The sequence below is a fragment of the Tupaia chinensis genome, unplaced genomic scaffold, assembly GCF_000334495.1.
Source record: "Tupaia chinensis unplaced genomic scaffold, TupChi_1.0 Scaffold000466_1, whole genome shotgun sequence".
In the NCBI taxonomy this organism is placed as follows: domain Eukaryota; kingdom Metazoa; phylum Chordata; class Mammalia; order Scandentia; family Tupaiidae; genus Tupaia; species Tupaia belangeri.
Genome location: NW_006159975.1, coordinates 342624 through 368973, shown reverse-complemented (window position 1 = coordinate 368973; position 26350 = coordinate 342624). Strand labels below are relative to the sequence as shown.

General features: G+C 34.5%; 1 protein-coding gene across 1 annotated transcript in view; it reads right to left on the bottom strand.

Moving 5' to 3' along the window:
* The window catches only part of SEMA3A (semaphorin 3A), a 249793-nt gene that overhangs the window by 91056 nt on the left and 132387 nt on the right, over positions 1-26350 (bottom strand). Inside the window, exons 5-6 of the mRNA XM_006155760.2 lie at positions 12682-12775; positions 2621-2740 (exon numbers count right to left, since the gene is read on the bottom strand). Coding sequence (XP_006155822.1) covers positions 2621-2740; positions 12682-12775 — 214 coding nt within the window. The remainder of the gene's footprint in view (positions 1-2620; positions 2741-12681; positions 12776-26350) is intronic.

Here is a 26350-nt window from a genome sequence, read left to right as displayed (position 1 = left end):
CAAGAGTTGAATTAATTTGGGAAAAGTAAAGTAAGTCTTATGACGAATTAATTTTAATAATCTAGAAGACCTTTGGAAAAAATGCCGGGCCATGTATTACTTATGGTATGACAGATGACTGTGTAGTCTGTGCTGATGACGCCAAACTCATTTATTTTATACATGTGACTGTAAACCTCATGTTTCCACGTTTATTCTGAAAGGGTTTTTCATTTCAGGAGGCTTGTGAATCCCAGTGCCTTAGTTCTATTTCAAATAGCCTGCCTCCTCCGTCCTGCAGTGGTTCTGGTTTCTGCACCCTGTCAGATGTAACCTTTGTGCTAATTTGGAAAAATCAGTTCTCACATTTAGTGCTGAGAGACTGATAACTGAATTCTCAAATGAACCACACATTTTCAGAGATGAAGTACAGAGCTGTGGACAATGACTGTGTTTTCCCACAGTGTAAATTCTTCAGACTCAGCTGTCAGCATGCGAGTGTGCAGCATAAAAGCTGCTTTAGCTTGATGACTTTTTCCATCCAAGGCCATAAAAGTGAAATGGATACTATACGCTCCTTTATGTTATTCCATCTTCTAATGAGATTTTTGTTTCTCAGGGACAGTGAGAGCCTGTATGCCCTTCAGAGTCTTAGATCAAAGTCTCCTCCTTGATGAATAGAAAAACAAACATTTTCCCCTCCCACACAAATATTTCAGTTTGAAAAAATACCAGATAATAATATTTAAAGAGACATTTTTCCCATTAATTTTGCCTTTACATACATCTTAGCTTTAACACTTGACAGCAGATATTCCAAGACAGTCTGGGCTTTTAGAGTTTTAACACCTAGTCTTCTCTTCATCTCAGCATCTTTTCCTTGAAGAGGCTTCTAATTTCCCAGGTGTACACTAAGGTACTACTAGAATGCCTTTGCCTCCAGTAGAGGAGGATTCAACTCTGCACAATACTCTTTAATTAACGCAGTGTTTATATGCAATCGTGAGAGATCTTAGGCATCATCTGCATTTAAAACAACAATGGGGAAGTGATGCCCAATTTAGAGAAAACTTGAGACAGTAATAAATAGACTTGGGAAGCTAAGAGAAGTGACTGTCTTAAAGAGAATGGGCTAGCTCATAGTGATAAACACTGCTAGAGAGATTGTCTAGATGGAGACTGATTAAAAAGCTATAGGATGTCCCTGGTAACCTTTGGAGAAACAGTGCCATGAGAATAGACTAAGATGAAAGTCAGGTTGCCAGTGGCTAAAGGTGGTGAAAATGTTGAGGAAACAAGTCTTAAAAAGGCTATGATCTTAAACATACAGAGACTCTGTGGTATATCATCATTAAGAGGAGGATTTTGCATGGGATTGACAAGCATGATTTTAGGTCACTTTGCAGTATGTGCTATATCAGAACAAAATTGTCACACACAATTTTGGCTGTGAAGTTTCAGTGAGATCTAGAGGCAGACTTGTGATTTCTCTCTCATAAACCAATGAAAGAAGGAAGTGATAAAATGAATTTTGGAGTTTCCATAAGTAGGGCAGGAAAAAAAAGTGTGGCAAAAGTTCAAAGAATGAATTAATTAAGCTTCTTACTGAAACTGTAAGTAGGCCATAAACCGTACACTTCATTCTTATTAACGTGGCATGTGAAAACAGAAAAAGTTCATGGAGAAGAGATTAGTACTGGGCAGCTCTACTCTGTAAATTTGGAAACAGATATAAATTCAGGTAACTAAGCCATAATATAAAATAGCCAGGATAGTAGAGTTGAGGCCATTTTAAAAATCTTTGATGATTGTATAAATGAATAATCAAAAAAAAAATTCTAATAGGAGTGTACATATATTCCCTCTCCTGTCATATATAATGAGTATTTCGTTAAAAATCTGAATAAAATTAGTATTTATTTATTAATTTATTTTAAGTACATACGTTTTGTGCATTTCCTGTTGCGCTAAAATGATGTATATACCAAAAAGAATACATTAAAAGCCTAATAATGATAAAGCATCCACTTAATCACTAGTTGAGTTAGTGCTTGCAGTTCAGGAAATGGGTTTTTGTTTCAAATCTTAAACTACTGGGCCTTAATTTCCTCACCTATAACATGAGGTAAAGGATCTTAGGAAGACTAAAGGTAAGTCAAGTAAAATGATAAAAATGCCCTTTGAGATTTTGAAAACACCTTCAGTGTAAAGCTATGAGCCTTATATTAGTTTTTAAACATTAAATCATCTAAATGATGATACTCTCAGGCAATAACGAGGCATGAATTAAAGAACACTGTAGTATGAGATGTGTAGCGGTGTCCTTGTAATACAGGCTGGGCAAGTCGCCTTATCTTTTTCCACTGCCTCCCTTCCGTAGCTCTAGCCCAGATCGCTTTCTTTCTATCACTAACTACTGAGAAACTTCAACTCTGGCACAAAACAAATATTTCCCTGAATTTTTAATCTCTCTTTTCTTTTTGTCCAACTTTCTCACACCCACAGTGATGAAGTCACCTCCATTAGCTTAACAGCATACTAAATCTCAAGTCATACTATCCACACTACAGAAGGAAAGTTCTCCCATGATTTAATGCAGTTCCACAAGCTGCATGCCTGGGTTCCTGCACGCACCACCTACCATTGAGCCACCTGGAATCATGCTGCTCTGTCCTGATTGGGTGGTGGTGCCCCAGAGTTCGGAAGATAGCAAAGTCTCGCCCCATAAAATCAGCTGCCGTTCCAGAGTATAATTCTCCATCTGTGTTGTGACAAAATAAAATCATATACATATACTTTAATTCAATTAAGGCAAGCAAAATAAGACAAACAAATGAAATGCAAGTTTCATGTTATGTTCTTGCAAGCTGAAGAGGAAACAGAAATCTGCATCGTTATACAAAGCTACTAACATTTTATCCAATGTCTTTATTAAAAGGGATATTTTACCAAATTCACTGATTAAGTTGCTGACATTTTATGGAGTATTGACTTAGAAAATGTGAATAAATTTGATTCTGTGGACATTGCCAAACATGAAATTCTATTCTTTTCCACTATGCCAAGTGACAAACATAAAATGACATATACAAACTAATTTATTACACTGTGTATATTTATATTATATTATAATATATTATCTTATATTATAATATATTTATATATATAAAGCTGATGATTCTTTTCCTAAAATAATTATTTTATTTAACTTTATTTATTTATTTGACCAAAGAGGGACAGAGTGAGAGAGAGAGGTCAAGAGAGTGAGAAAGTGAGAAAGAGAGAGTGCGAGCGAGAGAGAAAGAGAGATTGCAAACTGCCAGGCCCAGGACTTGAACTGTGGTTGGCCATGTGGGAGTCCAGTGCTGTTAAACACTATGGTATCTGCCAGTCTCTTAAGTAAATGATTCTAATATCTTTATTTAGTAGGGTAAGGTATCATTATAACATCTTGTTATAGCTTTTATTTTAATGTCAGTTAAATACTTTATGTATTGGGTTGTTTTTCTATGTAAAATGCCTCATGACTTTCTGATGACTCAAAATTGCTTGGAATCTGAATCTGAATTAATGATGTTTTGCTATGATTTAGAAAGTACTGGTATAGTCCCTGCTTTTTTTTTTTTTTTTTTTTTTTTTTTTTTGATTGTATCTTGTATAAGTGTTCTAACTTGGCATGAGTTCTCAAAAAGGTCAAACCTAAGTCCACCACAGGGCCTTCAGAAATGTGTCTGATGAGGAAAGTTTTGACAAACTCAGGCCATAATTATTGCAGTTTTGACTCATTATTACTTAAACTGAATTAACTCTAGGTCAGAGTTTAATACTGAGGAAATCATAACCAGAAGGTAAAGAATAGAAAGGAAACAAAGAAAAGGAGGAGAAAGAAAAGTTAATATTTGGTAACTACACTCTGCTCTTGTCAGGCAGTCAGGAGCTGCCTTGACACTTTCAAATTATCTCAGTTAGTTCTGTCAACGACCCCATGACATAAACAATGTTATCCCTATTTTACAGTTTAGGGACCCCAAGGTTACTCAGCTAAGGACTAGGCAAGTCAAGGTGAAGGTCCAAACTCAGACCTGTTGATCTCAAAATTTTACACTAAGTCATTCCACCCAATACAGTGGAATTTCAAAAATTGCACTTTCTTTCCTTGAAACAGAAAGTGCCTCTTACTATTTATAATAAAAACACACAATTGACTGCCTATTTATAGTGAATTATTTGAAAACAAAACAAAACAATGATTAAAATTTTCCTTAAATAATCCACGATAATTACAGGAAACTTAAACATTGTCTTCCTGATTGATTCGATCTCTTAATTTGTTTGCATTCGTTGATTGGGAAATATTCAGAAAATAAAGAACGTACAAATAAATTATAATCTTAAGAGTTATATAACAGTATCCTTTCCCAGGGACTTTTTTTCCTAAAGGGTTTTGCTAGAGGGCATGTGCACTTGCCAGAGAGACAGAGAGACAATGAGAGGGAGAGTGAGAAATCCGATGGCCACACCACAATCTCTTCTCCATTCTCCTCTTGAGATTTTGGGCTGTATGCATACACACAAAGAGTGTGATTTTCAAGCCTCTGGGTTTGGGACTTGAACAATGGTCAGTCATATGGAAGTCCAGTTCCTTAACCATCATAGCACCTGATAGTACCTCTCCCCCAATATTTTCATATTAGATAAGTAATCTTCAAGTATAGAAGAGGACTTCAAAAAATTTATGGAAAATTATTTTGTACTGACTCTATTTTGGTGCAAAAGTTTTAAAATCCATGTTTTTTTTTTTTTCATAGAATACATTTTCCAAGACTCCTCATAAATGCCTTTGGAATAAGCTTAAATTGATTCCTTACATGATTTTTTTATTACCACTTTAGTTTTCACTTGCATATAAAGGACTTTGCAATATAAAATGGACATTCTCATTGTTTTAACGCAAAGCAATTTTCATGGAATGGCTTGCTGATGTGTCTGAATGGACATGACTTTGAAGACCCTCCAAAACATTGAAGAATAACCACAGAGAGAAACATTACTGAATAACAAGTTATTACTTTAGATAGACATGAATATTTTATTAGAAAACAAGTTGAAAGTTGGCCATTTAATTTGGATTGCTGTGACTCAAGATAAATAAAAATGGTGGTTAGATAATATATTGAGTAAAACTACTAGCTAAATCTCAGCATAGTATTTTTGAGATTCAAAAGTATAATACCTATATCCTCTTTATTTAATTAAATAACAAGTACAAATCTGAATTGTTCTCATAAAATTGATGTGATTATATTTTACCTGACTACAAGGTAAAGAAATAATGCTTTTCTAAAAATACGTATAAAAAACCAAACTGAATAAGCTATTTAAAAATTTCTAAGGTACTCTGAAACATTTAAATGTCTATTGTCTCCTTTTTACTAACCTACATTCAATCACTGTGATTTTTCTTTTAAATTAATGTTTTATATTTTTATAAATAATAGATAAATGGACATGATGTATTTTTAAATGTCACGTGAATGGCTATTCTTAGTCTGTGTAAATTAAGTGGGTGTTCGTCAAATATGTTGTTAAAGCAGCCTACAATGGTCATGCTGATTTAAAACATTTTCATGTCAGAACACCTATGAGAAGAAGCCTTATATCCGTTTCATCTTGAAAAATCAAAAGCATTACTTTAAATTATTTGTTGAACATTAGTTCTTCTTCTTCTTCTTCTTTTTTTTTTTTTAGATTTTTTTCCATAGGGTATGTGTGCTTCCTGGAAAAGTGAGAAATCATCCCATAGGGGGAATAGCTAGGCTAAAATTCCTTCTTTCAGAATTTTGGGCACACACTTGCCTGATAGCATTTTCAACTGGCCAGTTCTGGGGCTCAAACTGGGGTTGGCCATATGGTCGTCCAGTGCTTTAACCACCACACCACATGCTGACCCCCAAACATTACTGCTTCTTTGCCATAAGTTAGGCAATGAAAATCAGGTAAAGCAAACTTAGAAATAACAAAGAAGGTGAAAAACAAGGAATTCAATGTTAGAGTATAGTCAGACAAATTACGTCATACAGGGGTTTAATCGGAAATAGAAGAGTAAAAAAATCATTAAGTAATCATTATCTTTGTTATTAGCTTGCTTTAGAATTAGCAAAATTCTTAATTATGGTTGGTGTGATATATAAAGTCTACTCAAAAGAGAGTTGAAACAACAAAGCAAAACAAACCAAAAAAACTATGTCTCAGATAAAGAAAACTGCGTGTTCCTCTTATTTGGCTGTTTTGTAACATTTTTTAATCCATTCTCATATGAGGAAGGCTTAAATCAATACAAATGCAGGCAAGGACTGCTAGAATGATTTCCTTTTCTTTTTCCACAGCACATAGGAAGGTCATCAGAAAAAGGAGAGGAACTCTGCAGTAGAATGTCTATTGACTCAATCTATTACTAAAAAGAGAATTAAATTAAACTATTGACTTATAAACCAAAGGGAAGTTACACTTCAGGCACCAGCCTTCTGAAGTTATAGGAAATTACCTCCTAGCTGGATATTATTTTTGGCACGAGTCAGAGTGATTTCCTTGAGCTTGAGGGTACCAGATGACTAGGTGACCGCGAAGAACACATTTTCATACTGTCTGCACTCAGTACTAGAAAGTGTTTCTTTACATCAGGCCTAAGATCAGATGTCCTGCTGAGATTTCTAGGGGGCTTTTTATCAGGGAGGATTGCTCCAAGATATATATGTCATCTCCTCTGTTTTGGTCCAAAAATACAGATCGTAGACTATTCCTACTCTTGGTACTTCTCATTAAGCATAAACATACCATCAACCCAGAATATGTGCTATTTAATAAATGTTTCCCCTAGGTATCAAAGATTCATTACATAACTTTGTATCTGAAATTATCTGAGGTTGTCTGACTAAAAAATATTTAGAGTATCTCAGGTGGCTTTATTTCAGAGAACAGATATGATAAACAAAAAAAGCCTCCTTGTGGGCTAGCCTATAGCATGCTGGTTACAGGAGCTGGTCTCACAACTGCACCGCTTGGGAGGGTCAACTGCACAGTTCAAATCCCAGACCTAATAGCTAGAAAATCACACTGGGTGTCTGTACATTCATACCCAAATACCCCGTGGGAGACGCTCGGTCCACTCCCTCTCCCTCTCCCTCTCCCTCTCCCTCTCCCTCTCACTCTCTCTTTCTCCCTGTCTCTCTCCAATAAGCACACATGTCCTCTGGCAAAAAAGGAATAGCCTACTTGCCAAACTTCATTTATGAAGTTATCAAATTATATGTTTTTTTTTAGCATTCTTTTTTATTTAACGGTTTTCTGACTCTAAATTTAAATCTTCATGAAAATCTGAAGTAGTGTATTAGGTAAATATATTTGGCAATGATTCAATGGCATTATGTAGAGATGCATACTTTTGGGCCTTCCACATATACTAAACCACTCGTGAAAGAAAACATGATATTTGTCCAATTTTATTAAAATGATGATAGAATATTATAGTCAAGGAATTGTTATATATATCAAAAAGTGGTTGTGACTACTCTGTCCAACAAGATCCTTAAGGCTCTTTACAAAAAATACCACATGGGCAGTTTAGTGTCTCGACAATTATATACTGGACTAAGATAAATTCGTGTTGACAGACATAACCATCTAGAAATTGTCAAATACTAAAGCTGCTTTTTGAGTACACTACCATTCTTTCTTCACTGTAAGCTTTCTTAACTGTCTCAAAGGAAAGTCATTTTAGAGGAACTCAAAGTTTTGCGAACTGCATTTCCACCATGGCGGAGTTACCTGAGAAGCATGTATTAAAATCAAAAGTTCATATGTACTCTAGACCTTTTGTTCACAGCTCAAAATGAAGTAAAAATGTGGCTTCGATCAGTTAATGTATTGGATTACAATTCCTAAGAAGGGTGTGGTGAGGAGAAACAGAAGATGAAAAAAACATTTCCTGATGAAATGGCAGCATTACTAGCACAGGTGAAAAGTGTGACATGGATGCAAGCAAAAATCAAACAAGCCTAAAGACCAAGCCATTATGTTGTTAACACCTTAAGTGAATTCCATTCACAGGGTTGCAGAGTAATTAGAAACAGAAGGAAAAGAGAAATTTATGTCTCTTTCACTCTCTAGCTCTCATACACACACACACACACACACACACACACACACACCATGGATGAAATCCATTCCCCGGGAGTGGAAGGTGGGAATAATTTTACATGTATTGAGCACCTTCTCTATACCAATATATATAATATGTTGATTTTGTTATTTATGTTATTCTTTTAGAATTAACATATGTAAGCAATTAATAGGTGGCCATGGTACAAAATTAAAAACATAAAATTTATAAGATAGCAAACTGCCTCTCCACTTTCCTCTGGGCAACAACAGCTTCCAGTTTTTGTTGTTTGTTTTTTACATAAATTCCAGAAATATATAGGAACTCAAAATAGTAGTATGCTATTACATTGCTTCATTTAATTCTCAAAACAAGCAGAAGAATTAACAAGGCCATACTTTTTTATACACAAAAAAAATTGAGTTCAGAGGGCTTCAAATAATTTTCTCAACTATATTTAATTAATGAAAGGAGTTCTTTGCTTGTTATAATACCAAGTGAAAGCATTTCCTAATGTCAAATTCTACTCTTTCCTGAGGCCAGGCAAAATTCCAGCTTGAGGATATAAACCTTAGCAAAAAGTCCCAGACCTTTGAAATATATTTCAGTAATATCTCTTAGTGATGGAATGTTTCTAAATTATTAGCACTTCATTGCCTGGAAAAGATTTCAGTGAGGAAATAAAATTGCTCTCAAGTTGACTATTCTTTTCATGTCATAAAAAGGTGAGATGGTACTTAATTAGTGCAGAAAACTGTTTTATCCAGTGGGTGTTTATAACTAGTATTTATTCTGAGCAGAGGAACAACTGCTATCTTTAATAAAGAAATTTCAAACAAAGTCATACAAATATTTGCAGGTGAATAAAATAAATATTTTTAAAATCCTGGAGAAATTTCATATTGACAAAAATGATCATTACTAAAGGAGAGTAAAACATAATTTTATTAAATAATTTGAAGAAAACTTAGGACATGTTTTAGTACTGGGGGACTTAATTAGCTTAATAACTTTGTGCTTACTGCTTAATAGCAGTGGCTATGCCTTGCTTAAGAGAGAATCCCTATTTTTCATGGGCATCAACATAAAACCATAGCAATTTGGAAAGAGGGTCTACTGAAACTCCATCGTTCCTTTTATAAACTAAAATTTTAAACTGTCCTCTTCCTTTTAAGTTTACTACTGATTAAAATTACTTTATATTGAGATTGATGGCATTAAAAAAAATCTGCTTCCAAGATCCATCTAGCCAGTTTACAGATGGTTAGAGCCAAACATGAACTTGTATTTCCTTCTATGGGAAAGGAAGCAGTCTGGACCCTCCTGAAAATTTTTGTCTTATATGCTAAAGTGAAGATAATGTATCCAAATTTTTTTAGGAAGATAGAAGTTCCCATGGCCATTTTCTAACATACATGGTAAAACCTGTATATTTCAGAGACAGCCGTTACCCTTGAATATAAAAGAGTTTAGGAAGGGTTGTAGAAAATATTTATGTTAAAAAGCTCCATTAAACTGGTGAGCATTCTTTTTTAAGGCAGTGTAAGAAAAAAATGGCAAGCAAAACCTAACGAGGGGAATTCAATGTAGTGTGAGAGGAAGGATTTATAGCTCAGTTATAAAGGAAGTAAATAACGTCAATAATGGGAGTTACGGCTCTTGAATTAAGATGATATTTTGGGCCTTTGAAGAATTTTATCAGGTCTAGTTGGGCTGTTTCTTTTTCTATATCTTGCTATTCAACTGATTGGAAAATCAGTGTATTTGGGCTTGTCAGTAAGTACTATGTGTCTTTGAAAGTTGCTAAATTAATTTTCTGTATTAGATGGACTCATCTAAAGGTTATTTACTAAAATGTCTATTGTTCTTTCTCAGTCACACAACCTCTCCCTGCCTCACTAAACTTCCCTCATTCTTTTTCTTTTCGTAACACTATATAGCTTTTTAAAAGAAATTCTAAGAGAAACCCAAAATTGTAGTTTCATCTTTGCAAATTTTGTGTGGTTGCATACCATATGAATTACGTAATACCCACTTGTCATTATCCTTTCTCAATGGAATATTAAAATAAATAATCAACCAAATCCCTACTGAGAAACATACCACAAAGTAAAGCTGCTTTAGGCACATTTTTACATACTGCTTTTTGAGGAATATCTAGCCTTTTTTTCCCTCTGTGCAAATTAAGTAAGTATAGACTGCAAGTTCGAACAAGGTAGGACTCCTCCCTTTGGTTCAAGACAACTTTCAGATTTCAGCATGTACTCTGGAAGAAGTCAACCACATGCAATCATTAGGACATTCATGAATAGGAAAATTATAAATGTGCTACATTTTCTGCATTCCTTCAGGTCTTAAACTTTTGTTAGAATATAGTATAATAGATCAAATGGACTACAATTGTCTGTATAAGAGAAGCAATAGAGGAGATCATTCATGCTACAATGACTTTATTCTTACTGGAATACTTTATTCTTACTAAAACACAGTGTTTACACACTGTAAAATACCAGGAAATACTGGAAAAAATATATTTTCATAGTTAACAATAGTTAATATTGCTAGAATTTTAATTGAGTAGAAAAAGTTATTTATTAACAAAACTTTGTCAACTTAGGACACATCAACAATAACCTAATAATCAATAATAACCTGCTTACTTTTTTTTTTTTTTTTTTTGTAGAGATAGAGGTTTTTGCCTTAGGGCACATGTGCTTTCTGGAGAGAAACAAGAGAGACAGGCAGAGACAGTGAGAAGGAAAGTGAGAAATCAGCCCCCAGGGGGGAATATCCATGTTGTAATTCCTTCTCTTCCATTCACATTCCACGCTCTTGGGCATTCATACACACATGCCTGGCATGAGTTTCAACTCACTCAGTCCAGGACTTGAACCATGGTCAGCCATGTTGGAGTTTAGTGATGTAACCACCACACCATCTGCTAGCCGCTCTAAGTTTACTTTTAAAAATCTAAACTTACTACTCAAAATTAAATTATAAATCTTAAACTTGGGGAGCTTCACATTTTTTATAATAAAATAATTATTTTCAATATTTTATAAAAAAGAAATAATATGGTACATAATTGCTACACAATTGTTTAGAAAAATATATTTAAGAACAGAATCAGGAGCTAGATTATGTGTTTTAGATTGTTGATATGCTCAGAAATTAAGAAAAAGAATGCAAAAAGAAAGGGAAGGATAAAGAAAGGGAGAAAAGAGGAAAAACTGTTTCAAGATTGTTCATTTTTTGTTTGTGTGTCTGTGTGCGTGTGTGCTTGCCAGAAAGACACAGAGAAACAGAGAGACAGAAAGTGAGAAATCATTCCCCAGGGAGGATGGCCATACCGCAATCCCTTCTCCTCTATTCTTCTCTTGGGAACTTGGGCATGCACGCACACATGCCTGGCATGAGTTTAAGCCACTGGGTCTGGGACTAGAACTGCAGTCGACTACATGGGAATCCAGCGACATAGTCATTATGCTAACTGCTGGTCCCTGTTTGTGTGTGTGGTTCAACCCAATCCGGATGTAGCTAAAAAGTTGTGAAAATAATTCCTTATCTTTTTTGTTTTGTTTTGTTTCAGAGAAATTTTGCTAAAGGGTATGTATGCTTGCTGGAGAGACAGAGACAGAGAGAGAAAAAGTGAGAAATTACACCCCGGGGGAATAGCCACGCTGTAATCCCTTCTCCTCCATTTTCCTCTCAGGATTTTAGGCACTCACACACATACATCCAGGGTGAGTTTCAAGCTACCAGGTCTAGGATTCAAACTGTAGTCGGCCATGTGGGAGTCCACCTTTTGGCTTCTACCTTTTAATAGAGATTAAAGTTTTCTCTTTTTTCTGTCTTCCTACCTCTGCCCTTTTAAAATATAAGTAATGATTCCCCACCCTTCTGTAATACTGAAGGAAAAGAGGAAGAAAAAAAAAAGAGGGTTAGATAAAAGGGTAGAAAAAATCATGTAAACACATTGTTAGATAAAACAAACAAACAAAAAAACTAACGTCATAAAAACTATATATAGAAATCCATTCCTGGGTTGGCATTTCTCACAAGATACAAAGGTGAGTCAACTCAAGATAAAGAGCCATGGACATCGCCATTTAGTCTGACTGCGCTGGTCAAGGCCAGATGAGAGAGTGAGTCTAGTCTACAATGAATAGGACAGGTGGGATCGCATTCTGTCTTTATAACTTGCTAAAAATTCCATTTGTAAACACCTTTTTCATAAAATGAGAACCCAAACACAAATCATTGTTTCATAAAATAAAAACTTAAAGCCCCAGATGGCATATGTAATGACTGAATAGGCTATTTCAAAGAAACTAGTTCATTAAATAAAATCAGACTAGTTAATACAATAACCAAATGTTATGTTTCTTTTTCATTTTTGAAACATTTGAACGTATCTCAACTGATGTTCTTCTAAAATTGTTTATGATTAATCATGGAGAATCTTGGTAGATAAAAATAACACGTAACTCAGTTATTATCTCGTTAAAAAAAAATCACTATTTAATTGATCATTGGCTACGCACCGATTAAAAGAGATGCTGTTAACAGTTTAGGGTCATATGGACTCTTCCCTCGGCCATTTTCAAAATGTGAGTCCTCCAGCTTAAAAATGTTGTCCTGTAGATTAAAACAGAAATAAAGAAAGAGAAGTTTTATTCATTTATAATAAGACGTGTTTCCAACATGGCAGTTAGAGAAAGCTTGAATGTTCATGATCAACAACAAGGAGTATTTTTATTTATGTAAACTAAATTTAGAAATGACAAAATAAATTAAGTGAATTGAGACACAGCTATTACCAGCCAACTATCTACTTAGCTTGATGATTTTTAGTAGTAATTAGCATGTCACAAATAATAATGAATAAATGAACCCTAAAGGACAGGGTGTGTCATGAAAAGTAATCTTTTTATCACATAGGTATGCCAAGATTTAGTCTAATCACTCCTTAAGCAAATTGACTCATTTCATTTTTGTAGAAAAGAAAACTAGCAATTCACTACATGGCATGCCTAGAATAAATGGCACTATCTCATTCTTCTTTATGTGCTTTCCACAATGCAATTTGAAATAGCTGTGACTATTGTTTTGCCCACTCTGCCCTTTGAACAACTTTGGTACTTGGTACTTCTCAAGCATCTTTAAATTATAGCAGCAAGTAAGGAACTGGAAATAGCCTTACCCGTTTCTCTGAGTGGGAACCATCAATCTACATTAGTGTTGTGTGTCTGGATGTGGTGGCATTAGAATGACAAGCTTTTTTTATTTTTTTTTTTAAATTGCCAGAGAGTTCTTGTGCTCACCAAACAGAGACAAAGAAACAGAGATAGAGGGAGAGGGAGAAAGTACGTCCCAATGGGGAGTGGTTTCACCACAATCCTTTATCCATTTCTCCATCCTTTCAAGATTTGGGACACACACACACACACGAGTCTGCTATTTATTTCAAGATTTCAAGCCACCAGGACAGGGATTTGAACCGTGGCTGGCTATGTGGAATCCAGCTCCCTCATCCAGTATGCTACGGGGCCAGCTCAACAAGCACATTTTTATCATAAGGAAGTCTTCTCTCTTAGAGTCCAAGTACCTCCCAGTAGGAATAAACTTTTGACTACATATAAAAATGTGCACATGTCCCAAGATAGAATATGTGCAGGAAAACACAAAAGCAAAATCCTTGGAACAGAGGTAGCTAATTCATGCCTGGGACCTGTTATCAGAATGTGTGTAATTACCACAACCTGTGTGTAGCAATAGAGTAAATGTGGGGACATTTCTTAGCACTTTTTTCAGAACCAAGTACTCTGGGAATTAATTAGGTCAGAATATGTATGCTTTTTCCAGTAGCACATTAACTTGTCCACAGACTGAAATAAAATAGCTTTTTTGGCAGTTTCTCTACTATTCACATAAAAATGTTTTCTATCTCCCTAGCATAGTAAATGGTGTTCATTTTATGGTCAGTAAGGATCACTTTATTTAACATTTAATATTTCTGATGGAACTAATGGCAGGGTTTCAAAGTATGACTCTTAAAAGTCATCTGAATTAGGGAGGAAAGTGAAAAAGGAAGCAAACCAAGAGTGTTCTCTATTTTTATTACTATGAGTGAGAATTACTGATTCTATTCTTTTTTTGTATTGATTCTGCATTTGGCAATTTACTGTTCTTTAGTTTAGTTCTAAAATTTAGATTGTGTAACAATTTTTGAGCTTTCACAGTGATGTGTTAAGCTGCAGTGGGAAGCGTGGTGAGCCAGGGTCAGGTCCAACTGGGTGAATAATTAGCTCTGGTTCCTTGGTCACTATTTCATACCTCCTAGTCTCTGGTTCCAAAACGTCAATATGGATAAAGATATTGAACCTAATATATTTATTGTGAAAGTTAAATAATTTATACAAAGAATATTAAAACAACAAAATAAAAAAGCAATTTATTATAGTCTATTAATAATGCTTATATTACTAATAAAACAAAATAAGGTTTTAACTTTTTTTTTTTTTTTTTTTTTAGAGATTTTTGCTATAGGACACATGCATTTGCTGGAGAGTCAGAGAGAGACCAAGAGATAGAAAGTGAGAAATCATCCCCAAGGGGGATAGACACAGTGCAATTCCTTCTCCTCCATTCTCCTCTTGGGCACACACTCACACACACCCGGTGTAAATTTTAAGCTGCCAGCTCTGAGATCTGACTGTGGAGACTACATGGGAGTCCACTGACATAACCATTACGCCATCTACTGAACCAAATAATATGAAAACTTAACACAGATTGATACCAATATTATCAACTTTCCTAACGTAAAATAAATTAAATTACTTAGATAGTTTCATAAATCGCTAAGTTTTTTTTTTAAGATATTTTTACTATAGTGCATGTGAGCTCACCAGAGAGACAGAGAGAGACAGAAAGATAGAAAGAGAGAATTCACCACCCAGGGGGGGATGGTCATGCTGCAATCCCTCCTCCTCCACTCTCCTTTTGGGATTGTGGGCATGCACACACATGCACCCAGCATTAGTTTCAAGTCACCGGGTCCAGGACTAGAACTGTGGTTGGCCATGTGGGAGTCCAGTGACATAACTATTATACCATTTGCTGGTCCCTGTATCACTAAGTTCTAAATAAATACAAATTTGTTATAGGTATTTGAATATTAAAATTATAATATAAAACTTATTGACATATGCTAAAAAATAGAACCTTTTAAGAAACATTTAGATGTATATGTATTTTGATTAAAAATCAGGGTGTATTATAATGCACTCAGCAAAATAGTGACACTCTACTACCACAAATTATAGAAAGTATTAAAATCTATATACGCGATTATATGTAACAAGTTAGAGGAAAGAACAGAGAGAAGTGGTGCTGTGGTAGAAAATACCATTATAAATATTATTTCTTATACTCTTAAGACATTTTACAATACTGAAAAACAAAGGAGTTACCCGTTCAAAGTATGAGACAATTATATTTGGGATCATACATCCAACATTAATCAGAAAATAATAAGGTAGATGAGAAGTAGTTTCAGTCTCATGTAATATTTGATTTACAAGATAAAGGATTAGACTTCATAGAAAGAGAGGTTAAGCTTGTTAGTTATGGTTCAAGAGAAGATGAAAAACTATCCTTTGTCATGGTGTTAGATAATGTGCCCAAGGCTGGCATCTCTTTCCTTTTCTTTTTGTTCAACCTCACACATAAATACTATATTAATTGCCTCTTTAACTGATACACAATATCTTTCCTTTAAATCTACTCCTTAACCCATTTTCTAAGCATTTACCATGTAAATCCTCTATATTCTTTTATGCTTCTATTGAGGGGCAAAGCAAATTGAATTTCCCTCCAGGTAAGTGAGATGGGGTCCTGGAATAAATGTAACTTAATTTCTGGAAAAGGAAGCAAAATGACATTTCTTACATACAAATGTTTGTACTGTAACATTCATACCCACTACATGCGGTAATGTGGACCGAGGATGTTGAAGTTGGACAGAACATGATGTTATCCTTGGCTCTGTGTTTTATTTGCTCTGTGCTTTAAGCGGTACCTAAAAAATGTTCTGAAATAATTGGTACAACGATTTATTGTAATAATGTGTATAAAACATAGGATGCCCTCAGAAAATATTCATTAATTCCCTTTTCCATTGTTTATGTTTGTGACAGTAAAATACATTCAGTCCTATCATGATCAAAATATCTTAGATCATAATTGAAAGTGGAAATGCCTGCCCATTTTTTTCAACAGTGAAAATTAAGACGGATGTTGAAAATATACGTAAATGTACTGGTCTCCTGAAATGCATTGAGAATTATTTTTTCTAGTAGATTAAGAGTCAAGTTAAAAATCTTTCCTGAAATAAACATTTAAATCAGAAAAATATATTGTTTTTCTTAATATGTAATTTTTTTTCAAAATGAACATAACTGCCAATCCATTACATTATTTTATTGGGAATATGTAACAGTTACAATATCATAAAAAGGAACATGCGCAGAAATTATCAAATAAAAAAAGGCCCCTCTTCTAAAAGTCTTATAAATTTAATGTCATTAATATGAAAAGGCATCAGTATTTCTGATATTAAGTGAGTAAGATCTTTTAGATGTGTGAAGATACTGATCTACTGTGAAAGAACTTTGTGTTAATGTAATTGGATGTTAATATTCTATGATGTCATGTGTAATATATCGTGTAGATCACTGACTGCTTCTATCTGGAAGACTTTTTGAAATCCTATTGCTACTAAACGTTTTTTTCTGTTACAGAAGAGTATTAAATAGATCACATATGCAAGCAATAAGTCTGAAAATTCTAATACCAATGTGCACAATTAAACTGCATAGCTTATATGTCTTCCTTGGACTGCTATAGCTTTCATTTTTAGTAATACATGAAAAAAACTTAGCTGCATGGATTCTAATTGCTTTAGCAGATACCATGAACATATCCTATAAGTTATAGTGCCATATTTTATTACATGATTGCATCAGTTTTCAACGACTATTTTTAGCTTTCAAGACCACTATTTCCCCTTTGTCTTTTGGATTTCCTGAATGTTATTAGACTGCGGTGAGGTAAGGCATTAGAGGAAATAATAACTGTGCTAATGTCTAATCCAAAGACTTATAAATTATAAACCATTGGTGACATCATGGCAGTAAATTTTCTAAATCTCAATCTTGTCCAAGCAATAAATTTAAGTTACAAATTGCAATTTAGTTGTTTTATTTAATGATTAAAACATGAATGATGTTTGTAGAAAGAAAAAAAAGGGAAAGAAAAGAAAACCCTACTTAAATATGATTGAACACTTTCGGTGGGAAATTTCATAACATTATGTAAAAGCTAATACTTGTACAGTTTTAAGGGATATCTTAGCTATTGACAGAAATTATTCTGTTTTCTCAAATTACTTTCTCCTTCTCACCACAAAAGACATCTTGTATGCCAGTTACACTGAATTACCAAGCATTCCCTGGTCATTTCATACTTCTTTCATCTCTGTTTGAAGCCCTTTCCTCCTCTCCTTATCACATCTCACTCCTAGGTGAGATGACCTTTCTTTTCTTAAAGATTAAATCCAACAGTCACTTTGTAGGAGAAGTCTTCAGAGGCTGTTGCAGATATAATAGTTTTCCTTTGTGCAGCTCCTAATTAACAGTAGTATACAGACAATGACTACACAGGCTTTAGCAAAGAAAGGATGTAATAAGATCTCACAGGAAATATTGTGGCAATACTGCACTGTGACCAAAGGAGATTCCTTGATCTAATTCTTCTGGAATTTACTCTTCCTAAAAAGGTATTGCTAGATCTGCACTGTGCTAAGAGGGTAGCCATGAATCCCATCTGGTTATTTAATTCAAATTAATTAAAAAGAAAAAAAATGTTTTTCCTTAGTTGCACTATCCACGTTTCACATGCTCTGTAGTCAAACGTGGCTGTGGCTACTGTACTAGATGGCGCATATATTTCTATTGTCACAGGAGTTTAATTAGAACACGTGGCTCTAAAGACCCTTAGCAGCAGAGACTAGAGTCAGCAATCGGGGGGCCTGCAGGGAGAGGAAATTGAAATCCCATCACAGTCATAGTGGGAGAAAGTCCTTGAGATCTACAAAGTAGGATTATACAGAAAATATTAATTGAATTTTTTAATTGTATAAACCAGGAGTTATACTAGATAGTATTTAATGGCAATATAATGAACCAATGTTTTCCTATATATCATTCTTCTGTTTGGAACACTGTTCCCTACTCTCTGTGGGTGTACACTTCACCTATTATTTACAGTTTAGGCCCTCCTACATAATCCATGAAATGATTACTGAATGTTCCTTTCTAACAGTGAAAATATTTTCTGTTTGGGACTTGCATAATAATCTATTTGTACTTTGAATATCAATTATTTTTTACCTTCAGTCTTTATAGTCAATGATGCATGTGTTCTTATTTCCTTTCAAATTATGTAAAAGTAAGAAACAAATCTTATTCAGTATATTTTTTTCATTACTAAGACAAAGCTTAGCACTGAGTGGAAATCAATAAAAGAAGGACTAAATGAGTGACTGAGTGCCTGAGTGGAAGAAAATTCATAGGAGAATTATACCTCCTAAAATGACATGGCATAACCATGACAAGAAGATAATAAATTACAATATGGCACAGATGTGCACATAGTTGTACAGAGGATTCTATAAAGTTCACATATTAATCCAAGTTCTGTAAGGGAGTTTGGGAACTATGATACTTCTTATGGCTATAGGTCTTACTATCAATATATTATTGATACATACTTCACATATGATAGAACTCTTGGTATATAAGATAAAACATAAAACTTAATATAAAACAGTTTAATCATGAAATCCCTCACCTTTATTCTTATTCCTTTTATTGGGCTCTGTACTTCTTCACTTATTATTCATATTATACGTACCAACATTCACCCTCTCAAAAGAGCCAACTTCACTGAGGGGTAAAAATTATCCAAGTACTCCTTACTAAATTTAAAAAATCTTTCTGATCAGTATAGTATCTCTCCTATATATCTCATCATTTCAGAAAAGCTGTTTCCTCTGACTGTTTTTACTCAAAAGAAAGTATTGCAAATATCACTGGGTTGGAGACAAAGGAAATAGCACAATGGAGATGGTTGGTATGTCAAATATAATTTTATGTTTATGAAAATACAGTTTCTTATTGGTCCTTTCATCTTTAGATTTATTGTGGAGATTTTACTAATACACATGCTTTTTTTTTTTTGAAGCCCTTTAATACATTCTTTTATTTTTAGGGGAAGAGAGAAGGCACAACAATACAGAACTTGAACTGAATATCTCCTTATGCACATAACCTAGGAAGTGTTTTTATACATAAGAGTATATTTTTTTCCTGAATCAATGCAACAAGCATTATTGAACTTATGCAAATAATCCTTCTCCCACAAAATAAGAATATTCCCAAATACTTTCCATTTCCAGAGGGATCAGGAAAGAAGAAAAGCTTATGTTTCCATTTAAAGAAACAAACAAGAAAAATATTTTAACATATTGCCAAACCTATCAACAACTGAAGAGAAAGTAAACTGTTTAAATTGGGAAAACAAAGCATAGTAAAAAAAATCAGTAATGTTTTACTCATAAGTCATACAATTCTATTTCACTAATTCAGTCTTATGTTCAAACTCTCTTCTGTTGAATATACAGTGTTGCTGTGGTCCAATATTTCCATTTAAATCCTGGGAGTTAACATTCTACGTTGTTATTGATATTTCTTGCCCCTAGCATTAAATTGGTCATTTTCTTGGTTGCCTTTTGTTCTCTTATTTCTGTATGTGTCTTTAGTTTCACTGGTCAAGCACTCCTTTCAGAATCTCTTAAAGAGTGGGCCTGCTATTTTTTGAAACACTAATGTATTAATTATTGCAGTAAATACATATTGAGCTGTTGCTATGTAAGATTTAAATTTGAAAGATGAAGATGAAAGGCCTAGTTGTTAATCTCAAGGTGCTTATGGAAAAAGTATAACAATACAATAATAATACATTACGTATACTATTGAAAGGTTTATAAATAATGTAGTAGTTATTTTCACTTTATATTGGACACATACTAAGGGCTCACAATGTCTTAAGACTTCCTTGTATTACAAATGGACTTCAAAGAGTTCATGGAAAAATAGAAATAAAGTATGAGTTTATTTAGTGCAAAAAATTTTGAAATCATGCATAGTTTTTTCATAGTATTTTTCATACATATTTTCCCTAAATTTTCTTAAGAAAATTGAGAAGTTCTTGAGAAAATTGAGACATTTTACCTATTATTCTCAAATCACAAAGCTTACAAATGATGAAGTAAGAACTTGATAACAGAAATGTCTGTATTTGATAACAGAAGTGTCTGTTTTCAAATACATGTTTTTATTCACTATATAAGAAAATAGGATTACTATAAATACTAAGTAAATTGTACCCTAAAGTAGTGGAAACTAAAACCCACTGAAGTTCCAGACATGGAAAGGTCATTTTCAGTGTTAGCATATGAAGAAGGCCTTTTTTTTTACTTATTCTTTGAAAGATATATTTTAGTAGGAAATGAGTATGTGTGCATTAGGTGTGAGTGCAAGGGATCTAAGGGTTTCATAGGAAGAGGACCAGCAAAAGTAGAGAGTCAGATTTTGTAATCTAAAGGAAACAGTATGAGTAAAATCCCCAAAGAAAATAAATGTAACTTGTATTTGAGGAATAACACAAAGTTGAGTTTGGACAATGTAGATGATATACATACATTAAGAGATAAAGCTGAAAAATAAATTTTGGGCCCAACTGGAAAGTATTTTTGTGCCAGAATAAGCAATTTAGTCTGTATTCAAAAGGCACAATGATAATATTAGCTGAAGGCATCAGGTCTGCTCATGGGTCTCTGAGACCTAAAAGTTGACAATTCTTTGCATCTCGGAGACTGTACATGGAGGGTCTGCAGACGTCACCACGCCACAAAACTACCATATTGAATTACATTGTAAATGCGACAGATTCCATTTGGATTACCATGAGAAGAAAAGGAGAAAGTCAAAAGGTTCATGAGTGTTCAAAGGTAAAAAAAGATGATTGGTCTAAAAATCCAAATGAAAAACAAAAAAAAGACTATGAAGATACATGAAAAGAGGAACACCAAACCTAAGAATGATGAAAGGACTGCACGAGGAGCATTACCTGCCTGTCTGTTGGACAGAGAAGGTAGTCCAGAGCTAAAATCCTTCAGTACGATTAAACAAAAACAGAAAGAGAAAGAGAGAAAATGTGGTCTCTCTACCCAAAGTCTGAGCCCAAGGAGGAACAGAAAGATTAAAAGTTAAAGAACAGGAAAGAGAAAGAAGGCCTGGAAGAGGATGGTTACGAAAGTCTGCTTTGTTGGAGAAGGCTTTTCTAGAAATCCATCTAAATATGAAAGATTCTTTAGGCCAATGAGCTTAGGTTTGAAGAAGGCCTACACATCAAATTCGGAACTTAAAGCCCCCTTTTGCTTGCTGATACTTGGTATAAAGAAGAATCCCTCATCCCCACTACATACAACTTTGGGTGCTTCCACCAAAGGTACTGTCATAAAGGTGAATGTGAGTGAGTTGGGCCTTGTGACACAAGGAGGCAAGGTTATTTGGGGGAAATATGCCCAAGTTATCAATGATTCTAAAATGTTGTCTTACTGGTTTGATAGCAGTTGCATATATGTAACTCCTTGCAATTTTTGAAGATGGTACAATAATCTGGAAAACAACCATGACTGTGATGTTTCTGAAACTTACATGTTACTGAAACTTCAGTCATACATGTCTGTAGTCATCAAAACATCATTTATTAAATTTTATAAAAACATTAAAGCAGCCTGGTTTTACAAAAAAATTATATATATATATATATATAATATTAGCTGGAGAACAAGGGCATTAACATGCAAATTTTATGCTGTATCTGATAGTGATGTGTGGGAGAACTTAGAGGTTTAGGAGCCTAGTGGCAAGTAAAGAGCTATTGCCACACGCAGGGAGGACAAATTTAGATTTTGTTACACGTTATAGTAGGTTACAGGAATTGAGTAAGCTGTATATTGTGACTTGGTCAGGTCACTCAGCTTTACTGCAGCTCATGTTTCTTAACCTCTGTCACTTCAGAATCTTCTTTGATGTTTCAGCAAAGTTATAGATTCTTCCCTCAACAAAACTGAAGCAAAAGCAGGCATATGGTTTGTGTGTAATATTAAGGGTTTACAAACTTTAGGTAGTCGAGGCAGGAAGGTCTAAATTAGTTTTTCTGCAAATGTCTTATCAAACACGGTGTGATTCTAAGTTTACATTACTCTGTTCTATATTTGTGTCTTCTATATTCTGTGTCCCACTCCTTGTAAATAAATACAGGGATTACACCCACATTCAAAATGTACTTACCTTTGCATTCTCTACATACCATTATTTAGAATTCATCTACTGTTATAAATTCAGTTATTGAACTTCAGCCCCCATTCCTCTGCTAAAAAAAGTTGTTCAAACTTGGTTTCCTGGACTATATAAAATCTTATTTTCCATAGTTATTTCAAAATTGAGAGCTATTAAGAGTCCTTGGCTCTTCAAAAGAATATAAGAGCAATTACCAATAATAAGCTTCATAGAAATTAGTCTGTCAGAAATAGTTATCGTACAATATATATTGTGGGAAGATAGAAAAGAAATGTAACTCTGGTCTCTGTCACCAAGTGTTGAGAAATTTAAAAAGTAGTGCTATGTGAAAAAGGCAAGCACAATTTTCTGTCCTGATTATAATGCACTAGCCTTACTTTACATTTAACTTTGATTTACAGTTAAATTACATTAAAATTCCATCTTTCCCCATGATAAAACAAACAAAAAAATTGATGCAAGTGACTGTTATTAACTAAAAAAAAAAGAGCCACAGTGAAAGATAAGTTCAAGGAAAAATTACCTGTAATGATTCTTAAGCCTGAGTATACTTAATAGTTTTGAATAGTTTTTGATGTACAATAATTACAATATTTTGTTTTAAATGTGAAATACAGTTGTTGAAGTTAAAATACCTGGAATCAATAATTATAATGATTACCAAGTAATTGCCACGATTTTCTTCCAAAAAATATATACTTTTGGAAGGAAGTTTTCCTCAGCAAGTACAGCTACAAAGCTAAGTATTTGATATTTTTAAAATGCATTTCAACCTACTAAGTTTAATAATAAAAATATTCTAGATACATAAATAAAATATAATCCAATGTTCATGTATATATAATCAATCTCTGATATCTATACAAAAGTTTTTTTATTGAATATAAGCTGTATTTCTGGGGAATCTCTATTAAGATCTAAAATAGAGGCAAGGATAATAGTTATTTTAAGTATACACAACATTCCCAGAAAGTTCAGCTACAGATTGAACCTAAGCAGGAATAATTTACCCCAGCCTCATTGACTTCCATTTCTAGTGTGTGTATTTAAACATGGCTTTAGTATAGCCAAACTATTACCTCTAAAACTGATTGCCAGGCACTATATAGCTTTTCTGTGACCCAGAATGTTCCTGTTATTTGGGATGAATATGTTTGCATATATCTATATACATATCTATTTCATTATGACATGCAGATCCATCCTATGCACCATTATGTCAATTATTAATTGGATATTCTAAAACAGTTCTTAAAATCTTTTTCAAACTGGACATACTGTACATACTGTTTTTAAGGATTACATAAAGTATAATGTATATTAATATAAGATATTTAGGGACCAGCAGTTAGTGTAATGGCTATGTTGCTGGACTCCCACATAGTCGACCGCGGTTCGCGTCCCAAAACTGGTGGCTTAAAAATCATGCCAGGCGCCTGTGTGTGCGTGCCCAAGATCCCGAGAGGAGAATGGAGGAGAAGGGATTGCAGCATGGCCATTCCCCCTGCGGTGTGATTTCTCGCTTTCTATCTCTCTGTCTCTGTCTGTCTGTCTGGTGAGCACACGCGCCCTATAGCAAAAACCTCTTAAAAAAATAAGGGAACCAGCAGTTAGCGTAATGGCTATGTCGCTGGACTCCCACGTAGTCGACCGCGGTTCGTGTCCCGGACCCGGTGGCTTAAAACTCACGCCAGGCGCGTGTGCATGCATGCCCAAGATCCCGAGAGGAGAATGGAGGAGAAGGGATTGCGGCGTGACCATCCCCCCTGGGGGGTGATTTCTCGCTTTCTGTCTCTATGTCTCTCTCGTCTGTCTGGCGAGCGCACGCTCCCTACTGTGAAAATCTCTCAAAAAAAAAAAAATATATATATATATTTAGTTAACTGCAATTTTAATGATCACAAACGCAGTATAAGTGGCACATCTTTGGCATGAGAGCATGTGGATATCCCATTTTCGATGCTAATAATAGCTAACGTCTGTGAAGCAACTATTAGCCAAGAACACTCTTAAAAGTGCTTTGTGCATTTTTTTAAACCCTCACTCATAATACTCCTTGAAATGTGTAGTTTGATAAATATAGTTTTGTAGGTATTGTAACCAAGAATTAGGGGAAAAGTGTCTTGCCCGAGGTCACACAGTCAGTATGTAGTGAAGTCAGCCAGTCATAAATGAAGAGATTATAAAAACCTGATTTTTCTGGTCTGCCCATGGTGCGGTGGTGATGGTAGCAGGATATATGTGGCTGATTGCATAGTTTGAGTCCCAAACCGGTTTCCTTGAGAGACAGGCTAGTTGTGTGCCTGTGTGTGTATGTGTGTATGTGTACGTGTGTGTGTGTGTGTGTGTGTGTGTGTGTGTGTGTATGTGTATGTATGTATCCCCAGAACCCTGAAGGAAGAGAGAAAGAGAGAGGTGGAGAAAAGCATTTGAGAAATTGACCACTCCCCACGGGGGGAGTGCTTTCGCATTTCCATCTTCCTCCTGTCTCTCTCCATTGATCTCATGCACCCTTTGACAATATCAAAAAAATATAAAGTGAAAAAAACCCAATATTTTTTTCTACTTGATTTGATCAACCATATTTCTTTATGAAGAAACATCATATGTAAAGTGTTTATACATATATATATATTAATAACATAACTTTATAATTCCTATAATCCATGAATGTGTCAAGCACTGAATTGATCATGTTGCATATTTAATATAGTCTTCATTTATAAAATTAAATTATTAAAGGTAAGAAAAAATTGACATATTTCCCACTTTATTTACAGAAAACATTTGAAATCACTTTGTTTTCAAGTTTTTAAAAAACTGGTGGGCCATGTCTTTTCTTCCCAAATGAACAATAATCTTGCCGGGTACAGTATTCTTGGTTGAAATTGCTTTTCCCTTAACACATTGAATATATTTTCCCATTCTTTCCTTGCTCACATTGTTTCCGATGAGAGATCTGCTGTTAGCCTGATGGGATGTCCTTTGTAGGTAACTTGATGTTTTTCTCTTGCCAATCGTAGTATCTTGTCTTTGTCTGTGGTTTTGGTCAACCTGGCTATAATGTGTCTTGGAGAAGATCTTCTTGGATTGATTCTATTTTGGGTCCTCTGTATTTCTTGGGACCGAATCTCTGAGTACCTCTCTAGGTTTGGAAAGTTTTCTTGCAGGATCTCATGGAATAGATTATCAATGCCCTTATGAGTCTCTTCGCCTTCTGGGATGCCTATTATCTGGAAGTTTGGACATTTGACGGTATCTAGTATTTCTCATGTATTCATCTTCTTGGATTGATTCTATTTTGGGTCCTCTGTATTTCTTGGGACCGAATCTCTGAGTACCTCTCTAGGTTTGGAAAGTTTTCTTGCAGGATCTCATGGAATAGATTATCAATGCCCTTATGAGTCTCTTCGCCTTCTGGGATGCCTATTATCTGGAAGTTTGGACATTTGACGGTATCTAGTATTTCTCATGTATTCATCTCAAATTTTTGGGCCATTTTCTGAGTCTTCGTGGTGGATTTTTCTAGGCTAGCAATTTTCTCTTCTATGTCTGAGATTCTATTTTCTGTATGATCTAGTCTGCTTTTAATAGTTTCAAGGGAGATTTTGACTTCCTGTATTATAGCCTTCATCTCTAACAGTTGCAACTGATTCTTTTGTAAAGTGTGAAATTCCTCTTTTAGATCTTGCATGAATTTCCTCACCTCCTGGAACTCAAC